The sequence below is a fragment of the Saccopteryx bilineata genome, chromosome 4 (assembly GCF_036850765.1).
Source record: "Saccopteryx bilineata isolate mSacBil1 chromosome 4, mSacBil1_pri_phased_curated, whole genome shotgun sequence".
Lineage (NCBI taxonomy): Eukaryota > Metazoa > Chordata > Mammalia > Chiroptera > Emballonuridae > Saccopteryx > Saccopteryx bilineata.
In genome coordinates this window covers 107336115-107360129 of record NC_089493.1, presented here as the reverse complement: position 1 = coordinate 107360129, position 24015 = coordinate 107336115, and the positions used below count along the sequence as shown (strand labels likewise).

General features: G+C 40.2%; 1 protein-coding gene across 1 annotated transcript; it reads left to right on the top strand.

The window, feature by feature from the left end:
• The first annotated feature begins 9742 nt into the window (after positions 1-9742).
• Positions 9743-12882, top strand: CFL2 (cofilin 2). Its single transcript, XM_066277704.1, has 4 exons — positions 9743-10102; positions 11176-11483; positions 11604-11680; positions 11769-12882. The coding sequence occupies exons 1-4, from the start codon at positions 10100-10102 to the stop codon at positions 11879-11881; spliced, it is 501 nt and encodes a 166-aa protein (XP_066133801.1). The 5' UTR covers positions 9743-10099; the 3' UTR covers positions 11882-12882.
• Positions 12883-24015: the final 11133 nt, after the last annotated feature.

Genomic DNA, 24015 nt, shown 5'->3' with positions numbered 1-24015 from the left:
GGCACATACAGGAATGGATTGATAGTCCTGTCTCTCTCTCTCTCTCCCCCTTGTTCTCTGGCTGAAATCAATAATAAAAATTTTTTAAAATAATAAAATAAAGAGGACATACAGATGGCCAATAGGCATATGAAAAAATGTTCAGTGTCACTAATCATTAGAGAAATACAAATTAAAACCACAATGAGATACCACCTCCTCACACCTGCAAGAATGGCTTTTATTAATAAATCAACAAACAAAAAATGCTGGTGAGGATGTGGAAACAACGGAGCCCTCCTGCAGTGCTGGTGGGAATGCAGACTCGTGCAGCTACTGTGGAGAACAAGTATGGCATTTTCTCAAAAACTTAAAAATGGAACTGCCTTATGACCCAGCTATCCCACTTTTAGTAATATATCCTAAGAATCCCAAATCACTGATTCAAAAGAGGATAAGCACCCCCATGTTTATTGCAGCATTGTTTGCAATAGCCAAGATCTGGAAACAGCCCAAGTGTTTGTCAGTGGACAAGTGGATAAAAAAGCTGCTGTACATTTACATAATGCAATACTATGCATCCATGAAAAGAAAGGAAATCTTACCTTTTGCAACAGCATGGATGGACCTGGAGATTAATATGCTAAGTGAAATAAGCCAGGCAGAGAAAGACAAATATCATATGATCTCACTTACATGTGGAATCTAATGAACACAATAAACTGAGGCACAAAACAGAAACAGAGGCAGGGTCACAGGAAATAGATGGACAACTGTCAGAAGGAAGGGAGAAGTGGGGACGGGATCAAAAAAGGTGAAGGGATTAGCCAAATTATATACACATAACACATAAAGACAATAGGGTAGCAAGTCCCAGAAGAAATGGAGGGATGGAGGTAGGGGCGAAGGGATAAAAAGGGAATGGAAAGAGACTTTGCATTTGGGCATCGGGAACATTATGCAGAGAGCTGAGGGTATTAAATTGAATGGAACACGTGAAACCATGTCAACACAATAAATTAAACATTAAAAAATTCTAAAAAGACATGTAGCTGTCATGTTACTTTTGGGGGGGTTCACATTACATTTTTCATGTTTGTTAATTTCTGTCTAGGTCTAGGATTTTAAAAACTTACAGCTTTTAGCCTGACCAGGTGGTGGTGCAGTGGATAGAGCGCTGGACTGGGAAGCTGCGAACCCAGGTTCGAAACCCAGCGGTCGCCAGCTTGAGCACAGGCTCATTGGGGTTGAGCAAGGTTTACCAGCTTGAGCCCAAGGTTGCTGGCTTGAGCAAGGGGTCACTCACTCAGCCTGCTGAAGGCCTCCAGTCCAGGCACATATGAGAAAGCAATCAATGAACAACTAAGGAGCAACAACGAAGAATTGATGCTTCTCATCTCTCTCCCTTCTTGTCTGTCTGTCCCTATCTGTCCCTCTCTCTGTCATAAAAAATAAAAACAAAAAATATATAGCTTTTATACTAAAGTAAGCTAAACAAATGATTTTCACCTTAAATAAATTACTAGCAAGTTGCTTTTCTCAGATGTTGTTTTTGTATGGTTTGTATAATGTAGGTAACTGGTTGCTACTTATTAATCATGATTGAATTAATATCAAAGTAACTGATAGTGGATCTGATAAATGTGTCTGAGTTAATAAACTGAAACCGGCATTTATAAATATGGAATTTAAAACTCTCCCTCCAGGAGCAAGCCCATTCTTTTCCCCTCTCTCTCAAGGAGTATTTCTCGTCCCCTAAGCTCCCCTCCTTTTGCCTCTGTAACTTGTTTCCAAAAGCCCATTTCTTCTACCTCTGTGACTTTCTAAATAAATTTTCTTGTATAGAAAAAAAAAAGAATCTGAAACTGTTTTAAACTACATTTCACTACTTACTGCATTTCACTGCCGCTATCCTCTAGCTCAGAGGTAGTCAACCTGGTCCCTACCGCCCACTAGTGGGCGTTCCAGCTTTCATGGTGGGCAGTAGCAGAGCAACCAAAGTATAAATAAAAAGATAGATTTAACTATAGTAAGTTGTTTTATAAAGACTTATTCTGCCAAACTTAGCGAAAATCCAACCTCAAATACTTGGTAGGTAATTATTATATGTTTTAACTTGCTGTAACTCTGCTTTGTAAATTTTATAAGTAAAGTTACTTCCCTACTTTATAAATCACCATTACTGTGGAACTGGTGGGCGGTTAGAAAATTTTACTACTATCAGAGATACAAAAGTGGGTGGTAGGTATAAAAAGGTTGACTACCCCTGCTCTAGCTCATTACCTCTTCACGTGACATAGATTGCTAAATTCCTTTTTTGTGAGCTCATGTTCCTAAATGAGAATGAACTAGAGATGAGACATATAAGACCTAATGTGAGTTTTGTGGCTCAGAGAGTGAATCACAGAGATTAAACTCTAACACACATCTCCCGTTACATTTATTTTCTAGTTCTACGTTCAAATTGAATTTAGAAAAGTATGTGACTTGCCACCTGACCAGTGTTTTAGCTCAGGTGTGGGGTAGGAGGGGAGTACTGTATCAGAGGGCACATGGGTAGAAAGGCACAGTTTGAAGTTGTGAGTGTTCTCACACTTACATTGGTCTTTGTCAGGAAGTGGCTAGGGGAGCTGAGAGTGATGGTCTTGACAAGGAGTGGGGGCTCAAACAGAATTTTTCTGCATAATCTTCCAAATCTATTGTTTCAAATAGGACTTGAAAAATGATGTTAAACTTTTACATGGCCACAGAAACTCCATCTAGACTGTTTCTTGGGAGAATATGCATTAGGAGGTGTTCTCTTTTCCAAGTTTCTGAAGAATCTTAAGTAAACAAACTTTAGCTGAGTCTTACAAATCAACACCAATGAGCCTGTGGATGCTTGTGATTTGCCTGTGAGGATAAAATCATCCTTTCAACTTCATTCCTTCTGCACTGGTGGTAACAGCTCCAGCGTTCCTGTTCCTATGCTGGAAGGAGTTTTATATACATTATCTCACATGATCCTCACCATAATCCCAAGAGGAAAGAAGTAATGTGATCCCCATTTTACACACAAGGGAACAACCTTAGAGCAGTTAAGTAAATGATATCACTGTGTCAGAGCTGAGGAAACAACCTTAGAGCAGTTAAGTAAATGACACTACTGTGCCAGAGCTGAGATTCCATTCAGACCCATCCTCTTTGAGGCTACTATCATTTAGTTCCTAATGATTCTTTTTTCCTGCTATTCCTGTCTCCAGCAAAAGGAAAATTATAGTTTAGATGTGTGTTCTAGTAGTGGATTGCGCAGGGTCCCACCTGTTAACCGTTTGTTTGGGCTTGATAATGCTAAAGAGAACAGATGTGGTGTGGTAGGAAAAATAATGACCCCCAAAATATATCCCTGTCCTAAACCCAGAACCCAGAATATAGCAAAAAGGACTGCACATGATCAACATAACTTTGAGATGGGAGATTATTCTAAATTATCCATTGGGTCCCAAGTAATCACAGTGGTCCTTAGAAGTGGAAGAGGGAGGCAGAGGGGAGAGAGTGAGAGATCTGATGACTGAAGCAGGGGTGGAAGTGGGGCAATTGCTGTGTGAGAGCCACAAATCAAGGAACAGGCAGCCACCAGAAGCTAGGAAAGGCAAGGAAAAGGAATCTTCTCTACAGCCTCTCAAAGCAATGAAGTGCTGATTTTAGTCCCATAAGAATAATTTCTGGCCCTGGCCAGTTGGCTCAGTGGTAGAGCGTCGGCCTGGCATGCAGGAGTCCCGGGTTCGATTCCCGGCCAGGGCACACAGGAGAAGCGCCCATCTGCTATCCACCACTCCGACACTCCTTCCTCTCTGTCTCTCACTTCCCCTCCCGCAGCCAAGGCTCCATTGGAGCAAAGTTGGCCCGGATGCTGAGGATGGCTTTATGGCCTTTGCCTCAGGTGCTAGAATGGCCCTGGTTGCAATAGAGCAACGCCCCAGATGGGCAGAGCATCGCCCCTGGTGGGCATGCTGGGCCTCCCCATTTCCAACTTCAGAAAAAAACACACACACAAAAAAAAAAGAAGAAGAATTTCTGACTTCTGGCCTCCAGAAATGTAAGCCAATAAATCTGTGTTGTTTTTAAACCACTAATTTGTGGTGATTTGTTATAGCAGCGAGTAGAAACTAACATATATGATGCCTGACATTCAGATCCTTCCACTACACAGGGGCCAAAATTCATTCAGCAATGCTTGAACGTACTGTCCCTTTACCACATCAGTGGTGGTAGGTGTTAAAAATAACAGTTATGAAGAGGAGTTGCTACTGACCCTGAGATTCTAAGAGCAAGGATATGTAGAAAGGCCTCATAATCTTCAGATTTCTTTTATTCTCTTTATAGCACTGGTCCCCAACCCCTGGGCCATGGACCGGTACCAGTCCATGGGCCATTTGGTACCAGTCCGCAGAGAAAGAATAAATAATTTACATTATTTTCGTTTTATTTATATTTAAGTCTGAACAATGTTTTATTTTTTATTTATTTATTTTTTTTTTAAATTTTTATTTATTTATTCATTTTTAGAGAGGAGAGAGAGAGAGGGAGAGAGAGACAGGAGAGAGAGACAGAGAGAGAGAAGGGGGGAGGAGCTGGAAGCATCAACTCCCATATGTGCCTTGACCGGGCAAGCCCAGGGTTTCGAACCGGCGACCTCAGCATTTCCAGGTCGATGCTTTATCCACTGCGCCACCACAGGTCAGGCTGTTTTATTTTTTTAAAGTGACCAGATTCCCTCTGTTACATCCATCTAAGACTCACTCTTGACGCTTGTCTCGGTCACGTGATACATTTATCCGTCCCACCCTAAAGGCCAGTCCATGAAAATATTTTCTGACATTAAACCAGTCCGTGGCCCAAAAAAGGTTGGGGACCACTGCATTATAGCACTAAAGCATCTTAAATGTATTACTTCATCATCTATTGAGCACCTATTATGGCCAGGTTCCAGCAATTCAAAGATGAGTAGGGCTCAGATTATTAAGGAGTTTACAGTATAGTGGGGTGGCAAAAGACATAAACAAGTTATTCCAAGGCAACAAGATACAGTATATGCAAAGACAAGAATATCTTCAGGACGAGAATCCTAGAACATGAGAGGATGAACTCTGAAAGAGACAGAGAAGTTTGGAGAGGGGTTGATGTCACAGCTGGGAGTGCCTAACATCTTTGGAATCCCCAGCTTTGGTGGGAGAGGTTCTGACATCTAGTCTAGGTGTCCCTGTCTCTGCCAGGATTTTGGCCTCTGTGGAATCTCTTTGCTGGAAATTTCAAGGCTCAGAAGGAAGGGAGACTCTGAGAGGAAAAGTATAGGAAGAAGAGTTGCTGATATCCACACAAGGTAGATATAGGAGTCCTGGAATGCCATTCTCCATGATTTCCTTGGAATTCCTAAAGAGTTAAGAAAGTAAAAGGTTTCATAAACTACATGATACCAGCTAAATGTTAAAGTATTATTATCTGCTTGCTTGGGATTCATGCTTAGGCATTGGGAAATTTCTTCTCAATTTTTGTCTCTAAACTACGTCAATCTTCCCATTAAGAAAATGAACAGTATGGAAGACCCACTCCCTTGCACCATGCATGGGAGACCCAAGTCCTTCTGATCAAGGCCCTAATTAATTAATTAATTAAACACAAGCTATGGGCATAAAAACTAGGTCTATGGTTTCATAGGCAATACCTAACATGTTTCCATTTAAATCATATTAAATTTTGGATGCAAGAATTTATCATGCAAACTAGGACACAACTCCTACTCATTAGGATTTTCCATCCCTATATTTACTTAATCCTGAAAACATGTACAAACCATTTCTTAAAAAACACTGATATACTACAAAATTGAATTTTAAAGCTGAGAAGGACTAAAGATAATTTAATCAGAACTTGTTTTACAGATGAAGCACCTGAGGTCTGTCAGCGTTGAAAGCCCTTGGAGGTTAGAGATGGGACAGTGCCAAGATTAATACCCAAACTGCCAGCACACTGCACTTCTTAGTTTGCTTCAAAGTTTAGCTGGACTTACTATTTTGTTCCCAACAGTGTTTAGCAATAACAATTCTATCTTTTTAGAGCAAGTATTTTTTACAAAATAATTTTAACTATTGATCAGAGTTTTAAATTAATTTTAGTCATTTTCCAAATGAAGAGAGTAAGGTAGAAATCGTAAACATTTAGGAGAAAAGGTAGCATAAATCAGCCCTAAGTAAATACAATTAAATCTTTTTCATTACAGATAACACTAAAGTGTTTCATTTATAACTTTTCATTATAAACTCATTAAGAATTTAGTTTTTGTTTTTTAGTGAGCAAGGGAGACAAAAAGGGCAAGAGAGATGAGAAGCATCCACTCCTAGTTGCAGCACTTTAGTCCTTCATTGCTTGCCTCTGATAGGTGCCTGGATGCAGGGGGGACGGGGAGTGGTGGTGGGGGAAGCTCAAGCCAGCGACCACAGGATTCTGTGGATGATCCCATGCTCAGGCCCACAACCATGCCTGCGCTCAAGCTGGTGAGCCTGCACTCAAATCTGGAACCTCAGGGTTTGGATCCTGGGACCTCAACGTTCCAGGTCAACAATCTTTCCCAGGGGTCTGGAACCTATGGCTCACGAGCCAGATGTGGCTCTTTTGATGGCTGCATCTGGCTCACAGACAAATCTTAAATTAAAAAAAATAATGTTAAAAATATAAAACATTCTCATGTATTACAATCCATTCATTTCCTACCGCTCATGTTCATGGTGGCGGGTGGCTGGAGCCAATCACAGCAATCCTCTGGGACACCAAATTTTTATTGGATAATGCGTAAGGTACACGGGTCCTTGTGAGGTCAGGAAGTAAACTTCCCTCCTTTTAATCAAGTAGTCAACTAGCTAATTGCAGAAACCCTTTTGAAGAAGAAGATGGCTAAAAGAAAAAAAGATGAGGAGTATCGTACTTTTCAGCAGGAATAGACAGAGAAATTTGCCTTTGTGGAGAGAGCAGGTTCTACAGTGTGTCTAATATGCAATGATAAAATTGCATCGATGAAACGGTCAAATATAAAGCGACACTTCGACACACGCCATACTACATTTGCATCGAAGTATCCAGCGGGGGACAGCAGGAAGAAAGCATGTCAAGAGCTACTGTGCAGAGTGCAAGCTAGTCAGCAGCAACTCCGTGTTTGGACCCAACAAGGTGACTGGAATTTGGCTAGCTTTGCTGGTGCTTTAGCAATTGTGAGAAACGGAAAGCCATTCACAGATGGGAAGTATGCCAAAATATTCATGCTTGATGTTGCCAATGAACTTTTTACGACTTTTCGGATAAAGACAAGATAATCAAATGAATAAAAGACATGCCTCTGTCAGCAAGAACTGTTCACGATCGTACCATCATGATGGCAAATCAAATCAAGGCAACACAAGTGAAGGAATAAATGCAGCACCATTCTTTTCCCTCGCTTTGGATGAGTCAACAGACGTAAGCCATTTATCCCAGTTCAGTGTGATTGCAAGGTATGCTGTCGGTGACACACTACATGAGGAAAGTCTTGCTGTTTTGCCTATGAAAGAGATAACAAGAGGGGAGGATTTATTCAAGTCTTTCACTGAGTTCGCTAAAGAAAAAAAATCTACCGATGGATAAACTTATTTTGGTGTGTACTGATGCTGCTCCGTGCATGGTGGGGAAAAAGAGAGGATTCTTAGCGCTTCTTTGTAAACATGAAAAGAGACTCATCGTATGTTTTCACTGCATTCTACATCAGGAGGTGCTTTGTGGCGAGCAGCTTGGTGAGGTGATGTCACTGGTCATTCGGGTGGTCAACTTTATTGTTGCCCAAGCTTTAAATGATCACCAGTTTAAAACACTGCTGGATGAAGTTGGGAATAATTATCCTAGTCTGTTTATGCACAGCAATGTGCGTTGATTGTCAAGAGGGAAGGTGCCCAGCTCTTTTGCAGCTTGTCTGAGCGAAATCTGGACTTTTCTTGAAATGAAAAACATTGAGCATCCTGAGTTAGCTAACACTGAGTGGCTCCTGAAGTTCTACTGTCTCGTGGACATGACTGAACATCTGAACCAGCTCAGTGTGAAAATGCAAGGCGTTGGAAATACAGTCTTATCCCTTCAACAAACAGTGTTTGCATTTGAAAACAAGCTGGAACTCTTCGTTGCAGACATTGAAACAGGTCGTTTACTACACTTTGGAAAAACTGGGAGAGTTTAAAGATGCATGCACAGCAAGTGACCCTGCTCAACATCTTGATCTCCAGCAGCTAGCGGGCTTCACACCTAATCTCCTGCAGTCATTCAAAGTGCATTTTGGAGAATTTCATGAGCGCGCTCATCTTTTTAAGTTCATCACCCATCCACAAGAGTGTGTAGTGGACAGCACCGACCTGAGTTACATCCTCGGTGTCTCCGTCAGAGATTTTGAGCTATAAGCTGCTGACCTGAAGACCTCAGACATGTGGGTGAATAAGTTCAAGTCACTGAATGAAGATTTGGAAAGACTTGCATGACAGCAAGCAGAGTTGGCGAGCAAACACAAGTGGGAGAAATGAAAAAACTTCAACCCGCGGACCAGCTGATTGTCAAAACTTGAAATGCGCTTCTGGTCACATACCACACACTGCAGCGTGTGAGTATTGCTGTACTGACAATGTTTGGCTCTACGTACGCATATGAGCAGTCTTCCTCACGTCTAAAAAATGTTAAGACCAACCTACAATCACGTTGAACAGATGAAAGTCTCAATGCCTGCATGAAGCTTAACCTTACCTTGTATCAACCAGACTACAAAGCCATCAGCAAAACCATGCAGCACCAGAAGTCGCATTAATGGTAAGAAGTACTTTATTCATCATTGGTTAGCAACAGCATAACAACGTTATTAAAAAGAATTCAGAGACTTTTTGTACTTTAAAAGTGTTGGTCTTACATAAAATGCACACATTTACTTCTATTTAGTGTTAAACATATTGTATGACACTCACGGAATTACATTTTAAAATATGTGGCATTCATAGTTCTCTCAGCCAAAAAGGTTCCCAACCCCTGATCTACCCATTGTGTACCACGGGTCAGGTTAAAGTTAATTTAAATCTTTATGAAAATTTTCCTCAAAGTATAAAGTGACAATTTTTTCTATGACAAATGGCATACTTGTTAAGTATGAAAAATGTTAGTGAAGATCTTTGTCTCAGTTATACAAGTTTTGCTGCAAGAGGTTATGATTGCCAAGAAGAGGGAGAAATCTCTGCTCTTAGGTCCACTTATTTGATGTCAGCTGTCATAGCTGGGACTTCATCAAGAAAAACCTGGCAGAGTACAGTCCATTTCCTATGAGGTCTGATATATAAACAGATATTGCCAAGGGATGTTACTACCAGTTTTTTCCCGTTGTTATTGCAACCAGACTTTGGAAAGTGATTTTCCACCGCTTTATCATTTTGCTTTTTTCCGGAGTAATTCAATCAACTGGGTAACCCCCTAGTGTGTTTATCACATTTAATTGTTGTAAGCAGAAGCAGATCTGACAATTCACACCGTCTCTACGGGGGCTTTCCAAAATGATTCAGAACGTTGGAATCCAGCCCGTTTCGGTGTAAACCACGGGTGAATAAAAGAGACATCTCGGTGAGCGCTCCCCTCACACACAGCCAACCCGAGAGCAGCGCCCCCGGAAGGCAGCGTGGAGACGCCCCTCGGCGGGCCTGGCGCCTTCCCCCGAAGGCCGACGGTGGTGCCCGCGCGCTAGAGGCGTCTCAGCCAGGATCCTAGTCTCCGGCCACTGCCGCGTAGTCAACTGGGCCTGTGGGGCGCGCGCCGAGGGTCAAGTCGAGGACGCGGGCGGGGCCTGGCGGCGGAGGGGCCGGGAGGCGGAAGGGCCAGTCCGGGGCGCGCACGTGACCGCCCGCCGGCCGCCTGCAGCCCCCCGAGTCGTCGTCGTAGCCGCCGCCGCCGCCGCCGCCTGTGCAGCAGCCGCCTCTCGGGCTGCAGCTCCCGGCGTGCCCCGCACTTGCCGCGCCCGCTTGCCCGCCCCTCCTCCTTCTCCCAGTGCCACCGAGCCGGAGCCCGAGCCGCCGCCGCAGCCACAACCGCGAGCACTATGGTAAGGCGATCGCGCCGGCCGGGTGGTCGGGCGGCCCGGGCGCGGCGCGCTAACGGCCCTACAGGGCCTGGGACTGAAGCCGCCATTTTAACCTGATTTTGGCTTTAAAGGTGGGCGCTTCTGCGCGGCCCCGCTGCTCTGTCTCGGGGCGGCCGGCCTGCTTTCCCGCCGTCAGGCCGGGCCCTGCGGCTCTTCGGATTCCTGAGGGCGAAAAGGGCCCTGGCGCGGGTCGGGGGTCGGGGCCCGGGGCCGAAGCCGGGAGGGAGGCGGCCGGAGGCGCCGCGACCCAGGGAGCGGCGATCGGCGACGCAGGAGAGTCTGCGGAGCTCACCCCGCGCGTGTCGCGCTTGCCCTTAGCTGCCTATTTTTTCTGAATACGCGCGGTCTAAAATTGGTACGTGCTGTAAAGCCCTTGTAGAGGGCTTTTGGTGAGGGTCTGGATAGCCTGTAATAGAAATCTTTGGGGGAAGATTAGGGAGGTGGGAAAAGTCTTCTTAAAATATTTTCTCGCGGTGAGAAAAAAAGCTTTTTACAATAGATCCTTAGTTTTGGTGTCTACATTTGCGCTGTGAGGCAGTTATGTTGCAGCTGTGGGCGGTTTGGAGTTCACACTTGATTCTCTTTCCTTATGAGGAAACGACACCGACTAGGATGACTTTAAAGAAAAAAAATAGTAGACGCATTAACTGAAATCCAAAAGTGTTTTTTTAAGGCCTACAGAGTTGACACAATACAGAAGGTATTTTTGCTGCTGCTCCTGAAGCTCTGACATCACCCAGTGAAAAGAGGAAACATTTCAGGATGGGACAACCTGTATTTGTTCATTTCCCTCTAAGTTCCATTTACTTCAGCCAGCAAACCACTTGCAAAAAGGATGAATGGGGCCAGATGAGTTAGAATCCTTAGGGGGTATCATATACTAATAATTAAAATGTGACAAATTGGACTGCTTGCATGGAAAGGTGCAGTTTTTGATGAGACTATAAAGTGAATCCTCACTATGCAAATAGTAATTTTGGTTAAAACCAAAACACTTATTCTGAATTACTGTTTTTTTTTATTATTATTTTTAGGCTTCTGGAGTTACAGTGAATGATGAAGTCATCAAAGTTTTTAATGATATGAAAGTAAGAAAATCTTCTACACAAGAAGAGATCAAAAAAAGAAAGAAAGCAGTTCTCTTCTGTTTAAGTGATGACAAAAGACAAATAATTGTAGAGGAAGCAAAGCAGATCTTGGTGGGTGACATTGGTGATACTGTAGAGGACCCCTACACATCCTTTGTGAAGTTGCTACCTCTGAATGATTGCCGATATGCTTTGTACGATGCCACATACGAAACAAAAGAGTCTAAGAAAGAAGACCTAGTATTTATATTCTGGTGTGTAAAAACAAAAGAAAAAAGTACTTTTAAAATGCAAGGATTATTATTAACATAGTCAGTTTTGCTTTTGTTTTTCTTTTAAGTGGGATTCAACAATTGGTTTTTTTTCTTCTGTAGGGCTCCTGAAAGTGCACCATTAAAAAGCAAGATGATTTATGCTAGCTCTAAAGATGCCATTAAAAAGAAATTTACAGGTACAAACATTGATTATTTTGTGCAGAGGAATTATACTTTCTTAATTATAATAAGGTAATGGGATAATCTTTTTCTTTTTCTTTTTAGGTATTAAGCATGAGTGGCAAGTAAATGGTTTGGATGACATAAAGGACCGTTCGACACTTGGAGAGAAATTGGGAGGCAATGTAGTAGTTTCACTTGAAGGAAAACCCTTGTAAAATGACAGCCAAGTGCCATCTGGATCTTAAGGAGCTTCCATTTCTCCAGCTTAGTCAATTGGAATAGTATTAGGTTTTGGGTTGTTTTGTTTCTTTTCCCTTTTCCCACTGGGTCCTTCCAACACAAATGAATGAGTGAACTATCGTTCATATAAGCAGCCTATCAGTGATTGCCATTAGACTATTTAATACTGTTACCTTGATATAGAACCCAAGGAATGCCTTCCCATGATATTTTAGCCAAAAAAACTGGTTATACCTCCTTTGCAGCAAGCACTACAATAAATGTGATTGTCAGTGTGAATAGCTTAGAATACCGCAAAGGGTAAGCTAATTGAATGCCTTGAAAGTATTATCCACTGGTCAGATGGTAAACTTTATTCAGTATTATTTATGGTTGCATTTGATTGCAGTTCTGTGAGGCTCCAGCATTCATACACCTCACCTGCCTTGGCAAGCCTATTTTTGTGACATGGCAGCACGAATATAACACTATGCATTGAAAGCACTTTTTTGTATTGAGTTTAACTTCCTACCCCCAAAAGGAATGCCAATTAAGTTGTATTAATGGTGTCATCAACTTATCCTAGTACCTCAGTGTTCATTCCTGTTACCTGCCTATCTTCTTAAAAGAAGTAGTTGTTACTAATGCCTTCTTGTTTTCCTTTGAGTGTACACTACTGAGTAAGTGTAGTTTTGTTTACCATGTAAGTCTTGCAACACTAAAGATATTTTATCAGTCATGATGGCAATTTCTGTATAAAAGAGCCTTAAATGGAACGTTGTTTTTGAGATCAAACTCCCTACCCTCACAAAAATAGCCACGTTGCAATAAAAATTGTGGCATATTACAGAACGTTGCCTTGTTTTCCTTGGACATTTTGCAAAGTTACATGAAATAACTTTTAGTGTAAACAGCTATAATTAATCTCTGCACTGGTCATTTAAGAATTTTTTTGTACAATATTCATACACGATATTTTCCAGTCGGGTTTAGAAAATACACTATTCTAAAGCCAACTAATATAAAATGTTATAGCAGTAATATTTTATAAGCATTAGTTTATTATGTGTTAATATGGAAATTAGAAATTATTTTTTTGCACTTTGACATAAATATTCACACCTGATTTGTTCTCTGGTTAAATTAGGGTAGTTACATTTTAATTCATATTTACTGTGTATTTGATCATAATGAAAATAATTTGTAAAATGTCCTTCACAAGTTTACTAATATTATATTTACAAACTTTCATTTCAGCTGCTATTAATATATTTTGCAAAATGCAAAGAAATAATTGATAGAGCAGTTTTAAACTTTAGGGATTTGGCTGTGGTTCAGACTGTTCTCCTTATAGAGAATTTGATCTACTCAGTGAGAGCAGTTTGCTGTTAGCCAGAGCTATTTATGGCAAACACATGCTTTTGTATCTTGTCATAGTTATCCACAAATGGCAAAACTGGACTGGATTCTACTGGTATGCAAAACAGGCATGCTAGTATGCAGTCAGTCATGACTTAGAACTTAACCCCATAGCTCTGAAGAATGCTCTAATTACAAAACAAGAAATGAAAAATCCCCCTTCTTTAATGTGTGGAAGTAATTTTAATATAATTAGGTATTTTTTCACATTTTCAAAAGATTTTTTAGTTGAAAAAGGAGTTAAATGTCTAGGCTTCCATTTTAAAGTACATGAATGGCTTGGGATCTTTTGCACTGAGCAATTTTATTTCAGGCCTCCAGCTGTGCCTGTACCCTGAACATTCTGATGGCTTTTTGGTAAGGCCAAACTCCTAAGTAAGCACGAAGATACATATACTAAACCGTATTTGTAACTGGTATTTGTACCATGGAATTTTCCTCATTCTTCTAAAAAGTAAGAAACTCTTAAGTTATAGTTTCTTTAGTTGATTTCTCAACTTATATGCCTCTTTAATTACATAATTTCAGAGATTAAATATTGCTTTCAACAGTGGTACTTTGATTTGTTAAATTAATAGAACTGCTTTTATTATTTCATCTTTGAAGTACATTTTTGTGCATAAAGCCAAAAATAATGATAAAATTAATGGTTCACATCTTACTTGAGACTAAACTGGCATTTGAAGTGATCATTTTATTTTACAATCATTTACAATTAAATGATGTTCCAGTTAGCTTTAAAAGGTATACGGTGCTAATTAGTAAAATATTGAGGACAATATTTTACTGCTAGCTTGCAAAATTATAAGTGTTAAAAAATAAAATATATGAAAATATATAAAGCTGTTGAGATGTGTTTACTTATACATGAGAACATTAAAATTTTTAAAACTAATATTGCAAATCAGGCACCATTATCTTAAGTCCTTTTTAGGATTTTAGTTGAGCGTACTTTCTCATTTAGAGATAACAATATTCTTTGAAAACTGAGTGTTGTAGCAATTAATTTTAATATTGTCAGACAAATGGGAACAGTTGGCATTTGTCCCAAACTGGCTATCAGCTGTTGTTTTCCATCATTATGTATAATAACGTAGCCAGCATTGTGTATTTAATATGCTTTTTAGTAGATAGGGAAAAAAGTCTCTTAGTAATTTGGAGTTTCTCATATATAGATCCTTTTGTAGCAGCTAATTTATGGAATCTGGCAAATGAGCTTTGGGAGAAAATTGTTTTTAAAGTGTTTACTTGTTAAGGAATAATCTCAGCAGTGGTAAATCATAGAGGGGGTTAGTAACACCTTTCATTATCTTTGCCATTCTGAAAAAATAATCTAGTTCTGCTTGTTATAGGTCCTGTTTTTGCTTGCAAATGTTAATAGTTTGAGATGCAAAATAAACATGAATATTTGTTTTTCTATAAAGCTACTAGAGAAGTACAGGCAGGCTCTAGTGAATATTGCTTTTCAGACAGCATAAATTTATAGCTGTTCTATCTCAGGCAATAAGGAATATGAGGCTTTTCTTTTGCTCTAAAGCGTTTAAGTAATTGCTTTCTTTCCGTGGGAGTCAGTCATCCCTCCACTTTAATTTCTTATCATAAAGCACTTGGGTAAATTAATCCTTTGAGTAGTGAGTTTTTTTCATGCTTGCTGACCCCTGGAAGTGAGTTTTTGTTTTTTGTTTATTTTTCAAAAAATGAAATTAATTCCAATTCCAGTTTTATCTTAAAATCATGTTTGTTTGATAACCAATTTATGGAAATAAGAACATACATTTGCCTTTTTTTAATGTTGCCTTACACATTTTTAAAATAATCATACTCTGGATGGTCAGGAGGCATGAGGACGTACAGGAACGTTCATACTACTCAAAGAAACTGAGCTTCAGTTTCTTCCTAATAAGAGAATGAGGTCCAACTGGTGGTGCCGCAGTGGATAAAACGTCAACCTGAAACGCTGAGGTCACCAATTCGAAACTCTGGGCTTGCCTAGTCAAGGCACATGTGGGAATTGATGCTTCCTGCTCCTCCCCCCTTTCTCTTTCTCTCTTTCTCTTTCTCTTTCTCTTTCTCTTTCTCTCTCTCGCACACACACACCTCTAAAATGAATAAATAAAAAATAAATGACTGAGATTTAAAAATATTAAAAAATTCTGGTTGCTAAGGATCAAATATGGAAATGCTATTTGCAAAACTGGAAAATGCTGTGTAAATGTAGTAATTTATCTAAACTGTTCATTCTAAATGACATTTTTTGATATATCAGACAAGATCATTTCTTTTAGGGAGAGAATTATGTTTGGAAAAATAAGTAATTGGGGTAGAAGGTGAAACACCAAAGTCACAAGTGAAAATAGGTAAGTATGTACAGTTAAATTGTTTTTATAAACCATGTTAAAAATAAATATTGTAAGTTTTTGAACATTTATTTTTGTAACTAATCTCACCATTTAAAGACTGATTAGCTGATATGTAGCATCTTTTTCAGAATGAAGTTGTGAGTTGATACTCATAACTTCTCTTAGTTTTTTTAGTGTAGTTTGCTTTTTCACATGTGACCAATCAGATACCTTTTTTCCCCAAAATAGGTTTGAGGTGGAAAATAAAGAGGAAATAAAGTATTATAAGTTTATGGAATTTTGGAAACCGTGAGGACTGTATAGACATCTTTCAGAAAGCTAAGGTTTCTTTTTTCTATATTTCTTAATCCTTCTATAAAAACTTGGATATTTCCCTCCCCTTATTTAATTCCCATCTTTCTAAAGAGAGATAGTACTGTGTGTGATTGTGTTTAAGTACTAGGATTTTGGTATCAGATGTCTGGATTGTTCACATATATGCCTTTAACACTTAGTAATTGATTGATCTTAGGAAAATCATTTAACCTCTCAGAATCTTAGTTCATCTATAGAAAGGGTATAATAATTGTACCCCATTTCATAGGATTGTGAGGATAATAAAAGCACCTGGAATAAATAGTTCCTGGTACATAGTAAACAATCAGTAGGATGACCCTAAAGGTAATAGCCCAACCCAGGATACTTTGAGAGTGCAAGGGAAAGCTGGTAATTATGCCAGAACAACAGGCTTACACTGAGCTAAATCCAAAACCAGATGTGGTCACCCTATCAAGAAGTAGGCTAAAATTAAAATGTAGTACTTAAACAGAAGGAACTGTAGGAAAGACTCCAGGTCATCATTAATTTTAATTATATAATGTATTGCATGCTGACTTGAGTCTCCTGAAATCTGTATGTGATTACTCTTAAGTAACCTTAGAAGGGTCAACTTTAGTTTCCTTTTTTCTGTAACTTTTCTTTTGACTTTCATACTTGTAAACTCTCAGATACTGCATTTTGCAGTTATCAGCATGTTTTGCCTATACTTCTCATAATTGTTGCTTTTCATCTCGTGAATTTGGAAAAACAAGTTTTTAGAATTGTGTATAAGAAAGTGAATAGACTCAGAGTTAAGTTACCTTGAGAGCAAAATGCCTGAGGATGTGAACCTTCTTTTTTTTTGGTTGTTTAAAGAACTTTGGTGTATTTCCTGGGATTTGGCTTTATTTTTTTTATAAGTAAGGTATGTAAGACAGCTGAGCTGTAGATCAAGGATCTGTTACTGTATCTCAGCAAGGTGTTTAAAATATTAGTAAATAAGTCTTATTTGCCTTTGACTGTTCCTGTATCATTAAAGGTACATAAGGAAGTTTGTTTCCATTATTCAGAGAAAGAAGGTTTATGCTTTATTTTTAAAAGGTATATATATTTTTTAAAGGTGTATACTTGATCAACTTTTTTAAATTGTTGAAAGATAAGCAAAGTAATCTTTAAAAATGTAAAATTCCAATTGACTTCTTTTTAGCCAATTAGATTTTTTTTACATATACCCTAGACACATTAACTTGGAAGTAGTCCTGACTAGAGATATAAATACTATATATAAATATATATTTATTGTATATAAATATATACTTATATATAAATATTTATAAATCTAAATAAATATTTTCTATTTTTGACTTCTGACAGCTAATTTATGTATACAGAACATGTTGGTAATGTATTTGAATAAAATTTTGGAACAGATTTTTGTTCAGATACAAATTTCTCACAGAAATGAAAAAGCGCTTATATAAATGATGCTATTTTGTAGCACTTTTTTCCTTGTTTTACATATTTTTAATAGTGGAATTTTAAGTATTGCCTTTGAGAAGTTACTGAATGAATCAGAAAATTCCTGGGCATAGAGCCCAAAGCCTTCTATGTGTTCCTGTGAGCTGATGGGCCTTTTTTGTTTAATTAGCTGCAAACTAAATCACCAAATAAAAAGAAAGGCAGTTCCCAAATTAGTATAATTAGACACAGTTTGGTTTAAAATGACAGCAGAGTATTTATTGTTTTAGAAATCATAAAACTTTGCTATACCACATAAGAAATAAGATATGAAAGAGATGTAGACTTTATGAAATAAGTAGAAAAGATTTATACATAAGGATTAAATTATGGTTTATACATTTTTTGTAAAATACCTATGGATCAGATAAAAGAGTAACATTCTTTTATTTTTTTCTTTTTTACAGAGAGAGGGATAGACAGACAGGAAGGGAAAGAGATGAGAACAATTCTTCATTGCGGCACCGTAGTTCATTGATTGCTTTTTTTTTTTTTTTTTTTTTGTATTTTTGTATTTTTCTGAAGCTGGAAACGGGGAGAGACAGTCAGACAGACTCCCGCATGCACCTGACCGGGATCCACCCGGCACGCCCACCAGGGGCGTCGCTCTGCCGCGACCAGAGCCACTCTAGCACCTGGGGCAGAGGCCAAGGAGCCATCCCCAGCGCCCGAGCCATCCCCAGCGCCCGGGCCATCCTTGCTCCAATGGAGCCTTGGCTGCGGGAGGGGAAGAGAGAGACAGGAAGGAGAGGGGAGGAGTGGAAAAGCAAATGGGCGCTTCTCCTGTGTGCCCTGGCTGGGAATTGAACCCGGGACCCCTGTACGCCAGGCCGACGCTCTACCACTGAGCCAACCGGCCAGGGCCGACCTCGGTGTTTCAAGCCTGCATCCTCAGCACTGCAGGCTGATGCTCTATCCACTACGCCATCACCTGGTCAGGCAGCATGATCTTTCTGAACCACAAATCTTACCATGTTGAATGCATGGGAGGGTGAGGAAATTGGAGACAGGAGAGGAGGCCTGGATTAAGGCAGTGTCAAGTACATTTGGAGCAAATGTGTTTGAGAGGTGTATAGGAGAATAGACAGGACTTGATTGATTTCATAATTAAATGAGAAAGTGTAAGGTTTTAATCATTATTTGGAAAATGTTAGCTATATTTTTAGTATTGACATTTGAAGTCATAAGCATCAGATTGGCCCAGAAAAAGCAATAGGAAATCTGTAAGTGTGATAGGAAAACCCCACATTTTTAGTAAAGGTAACATTTTGAAATGAAATCATTGACTAAAAAGTCACAGTTCTATATATTATTTAAAGTTAGATTTACAAGCCTGGTTTGCAGTAACTTTCATAAACTGGTTTCAATAGATAAAAGAAATTTAAAACTACCATAGTTATAGCATCTTTGAAATGGAATATCCTATAGTTTTAAAAATCACAGTTGTATTATATATTCTGTGTGTTAGCTTTTATTGTAAAATTCTTGTCTGTCCACCTATAAGCCATAGCTAAGTTCATGGATCAAAGATTTTAGAAGAAAAAAAAAAGAATACAGAAAAAAACAAAATATAGTTAATACACTAGTCACATACTTTCTTGAAAGAGAGAGTGTGTGTGAATGAATGAAATCAATGGAGTTAATGAAGAGAAATTGTCCTAACTCTGAAAAAAAAAAAGATTTTAGAAGGAATTTTGCAGTGTTTTTCATCACATAATCTGCTCATTAGAGAAAGTCTGGCCATTCTGCTGGTTGATAGAAAATGGAATTTTCAGGTCATCTGAAAGATCACTTTTTGTTAAAAATTTTAATTCCTACTAGTAAATAAAAGCTATTTATAAACATAATGTCTTAATTCCTTTTACAAATAATATCCAGAATCAAAGATTCCTTTTTTTTATACCACCTTATAATAACATTACTTAATCTTATAAATTTTTAATATTGCTTTTATGGTAAATAAATGTACTATTCTGGAAAGACACTCATCAGGAAGCATTTAGTGAGTGTTTATTTGTAGAACTATTCTGACCATACTGAGAAATAAATTTCTCAAGGGCACTTTTATAATCCACTTGGTGAGACAAAATAGACCTGTGAACTGATAAATATTCAGTGATATGTAATTGAATAAGTACTACGGGAATACAAGAAATAGGAAGGATCAAAAGAAAAGGTTTCCTAGAAGAGAGTTTTAAACAGAACTTAGAGAAAAATGTTTTTTGAAAATCAAGACATTTTCTCTTCAAATACAGAATTATTATTTGAAATGAGGTTCCAACAGGCTCTTTCTTCACTGAGCATATCTCCTTAACATCAGGGCAAAAATGGCCTTTCAGTCAACACTTCCATAAAATCATTTAGGAGAAAGACCAGGGCCAAAGTAACTGTGGGAGCTCTGTGCTCCACATGGGTAATGGTCATGGAGCCCAGAGCTTCTACAGGCAGGGGTTTTTAACCTTTCATTATGCCATGGATTCCTTTGGCAGTATAATAAAGCCTGTGGATTACTTCTCAGAATAATGTTTTAATATAAATAATATACAAGTTACCTCTCAGTCAAAATTGTGATACTTTATGTATCCTTAACACATTGCATAACAATATCTAGTGGCAGAGTAATAACTATCATAATAAGTAGTGATGACCATAAGTGATCCTTTGAATAGTAACAATAACTTGAATGTGGCTGTGATGTCTCTGACGAACCCATACATACTACTGATACTACTGGGTGGTTTATGGCCTATATTTATACTTAAAGGAACTGGTAGCTTTCAAGTAGTGGTTTATTAGAATAAAGATTTAAGTTTTCAGCCTGACCTGGTGACGCAGTGGATAAAATGTCAACCTAGAATGCTGAGGTTACTAGTTTGAAATCCTGGGCTTGCCTGGTTAAGGTACATATGGGAATTCATGTTTCCTGCTCCTCCTCTTTTCACTCCTCTCTAAAAATGAATAAATAAAATCTAAAAATTAAATAAAATAAAGATATAAGTTTTCATGGGTTCCCTGAATTTTTTTCTATGGATCCCTTGGGCATCCAGAGATCCCAGGTTAAGAAATTACTATTATAGCAATTACCTGAGAAGTCTCTGTAAGTAAAAGACTGAATGGATAGGGCTCACTTTCATTTGGAATAAAAGTGGTTTCTGGAGCTAAATAATGTATAATTTTGAAAATTGTAAATGAAAAGGACGATTCTGTTTATCTTACTTTTATAACTTAAAACAGATTTCTTAAACTCATCAGTGTACCATTGAGTTTATAACTCTGGAAATAGAAATTTAGAAGTCAACAATAATCCTGGCCTGTGGTGGCACAGTGGATAAAGCATTGACCGAGAATGCTGAGGTTGCTGGATCAAAACCCAGGCTTCCTGGTCCAGGCACATGTGAGAGGCAACTAACTACTATGAGTTGATGCTTCCCACTCCTCCCCAGCTTTCCCCCTCTTTCTCTCAAATCAATAAATAAAATCTTTTTTAAAAAAGTCAAAAATAAAGCCATGGAACACCAATAATCCATGGGAGTGTAGCATGAGAGGAAAAGCAGGCCGAGGCGCAGGTTGAAGGAGCGAAGCATGAAAACAAGACAGAAAGAAGGGAGTTGTCGGGTAGGTCAGGGAACACACTTCTGTAATGTTACAGAAGCGAAGGGTGTGACCTGGTACAGAGATGTCACTTATGATGAGGACAAAAGAATCCACCAAACTTGGCCATAAGGAGGTCAGAGACCATTGGCATTTTTAGCAAAGCAGAGCAGATGCCAGAAAAGGTTTAAAAACTGAACAAGAGATGAAGTGGAGTCCATATGGTATAGATTAGTGCTTTTCAAACGTCTGTGGTGAAGCACGGTACCTATAATTTCCAATCTGTCATGGCCTGATGACAGCCCTGCTATGTGACTAGTATGCCACTTGTGCCAGGTATAAGGTACCCTGAGATTTGGATGACAACCAAGCTGGTCTATATTATGTTCAACAGGACTTGTCTGACTTGACTAAGTGGTGGCGCAGTGGATAAAGCATCGACCTGGGATACTGAAGATCCAGGTTCAAAACCCCATGGTCAAAAAAAACAAACACCGTGGTTGCTGGCTTGAGCCCAAGTTTGCTGGCTTAAGCAAGGGGTCACTCGCTCTGCTGGAGCCCCCCAGTTCAAGGCATATATGAGAAGCAATCAATGAACAACTAAAGTGCCACTACGAAGAGTTGATGCTTCTCATCTCCCTATTTGTCTCTCTGTCACTCTCTCTCTCTTACTTAAAAATAAATAAGGCCTCCTGGCCAGGCGGTGGCACAGTGGATAGAGTCGGACTGGGATGCGGAGAACCCAGGTTCGAGACCCCGAGGTCACCAGCTTGAACGTGGGCTCATCTGATTTGAGCAAAGCTCACCAGCTTGGACCCAAGGTCATTGGTTTAAGCAAGGGGTCACTTGGTCTGCTGTAGCCCCACAGTCAAGATACATATGAGAAAGCAATCGATGAACAATTTAAGACAGGGTTCGGGAACCTATGGCTCATGAGCCAGATGTGGCTCTTTTGATGGCTGCATCTGGCTCACGGACAAATCTTTAATAAAAATAATGTTAAAAATATAAAACATTCTCATGTATTACAACCAATTCATTTCCTACCGCTCATGTTCATGGTTGCAGGTGGCTGGAGCCAATCCCAGCTGTCCTCCGGGACAACAAATTTTTACTGGATAATGCGTAATGTACACGGGTCATTGTATGGCTTTCACGGAATTACATTTTAAAATATATGGCGTTCATGGCTCTCAGCCAAAAAGGTTTCCGACCCCTGAACTAAGGTGTTGCAACAAAAAACTAGTGGTTGATGCTTCTAGTCTCTCTTTGTTCCTGTCTGTCTGTCCCTATCTGTCCCTCTCTCTGACTCTCTCTCTGTCTCTGTAAAAAAAAAAAAAAAAAATTTTTTTTTTTTATTATTTTTTTTTTTTGCATTTTTCTGAAGCTGGAAACAGGGAGAGACAATCAGACAGACTCCCGCATGCGCCCGACCGGGATCCACCCGGCACGCCCACCAGGGGGCGAAGCTCTGCCCATCCTGGGGGTCGCCATGTTGCGACCAGAGCCACTCTAGCGCCTGAGGCAGAGGCCTCAGAGCCATCCCCAGCGCCCGGGCCATCTTTGCTCCAATGGAGCCTTGGCTGCGGGAGGGGAAGAGAGAGACAGAGAGGAAAGCACTGCGGAGGGGTGGAGAAGCAAATGGGCGCTTCTCCTGTGTGCCCTGGCCGGGAATCGAACCCGGGTCCTCCGCATGCTAGGCCGACGCTCTACCGCTGAGCCAACCGGCCAGGGCCAAAAATTTTTTTAATTTAATAAAAATAAATAAGGCCCTGGACAGTAGGTTCAGTGGTAGAGCGTGGACCCGGCATGTGGATGTCCCAGATTTGATTCCTGGTCCGGGCACACAGGAGAATTGACAGTCTGCTTTACCCCCCCTCCCCCTTCCCTTCCCCCTCCCCTTCCCCTTCCCCCTCCCCTTCCCTTTTCTTTTTTTTATCTTTTTTTTTCTTTTTTTTTGTATTTTTCTGAAGCTGGAAACGGAGAGAGACAGTCAGACAGACACCCGCATGCGCCCTACCGGGATCCACCCGGCACGCCCCTGGGCGATGCTCTGCCCACCAGGGGGCATCGCTCTGCCACGACCAGAGCCACTCTAGCGCCTGGGGCAGAGGCCAAGGAGCCATCCCCAGCACCCAGACCATCTTTGCTCCAATGGAGCCTTGGCTGCGGGAGGGGAAGAGAGAGACAGAAAGGAAGGGGGGGGGGGAGGGTGGAGAAGCAAATGGGCGCTTCTCCTATGTTCCCTGGCCGGGAATCGAACCTGGGTCCCCCGCACGCCAGGCCGACGCTCTACCGCTGAGCCAACCGGCCAGGGCCTCCCTTCCCTTTTCTCTATCTCTGTCTTCTTCCGCAGCAAAGGCTCTACTGGAGTAAGTTTGATGGGGTGCAGAGGATGTCACCATGGCCCTGACTCAGGCGCTAAAATTGCAACAAAGCAATGGCCCCAGATGGGCAGAGCATCACCCCCTAGTGGACTTGCCAGGTGGATCCCCATCAGGTGCATGTGGGAGACTGTCTCTCTGCCTCCCCACTTCTCACTTAAGAAAAATTAAATAAATAAATAAATAAAGTGGTACAAACTGTATCCAACAGACTTGTTATTCTTTTTTTTTCTTTTTTAAAAACAGCTTTATTGAGCTTGATCAGGCGGTGGCACTGGATAGAGCGTCAGACTGGGATGTGGAGGACCCAGGTTCAAAACTCCGAGGTTGCCAGCTTGAGTGCGGGCTCATCTGGTTTGAGCAAAGCTCACCAGCTTGGACCCAAGGTCACTGGCTCGAGCAAGGGGTTACTCGGTCTGCTGTGGCCCCCTGGTCAAGACACATATGAGAAAGCAATCAATGAACAACTAAGCTGTCACAACGAAAAACTGATGATTGATGCTTCTCATCTCTCTCCGTTCCTGTCTGTCTGTCCCTATCTATCCCTCTCTCGGAAGGAAA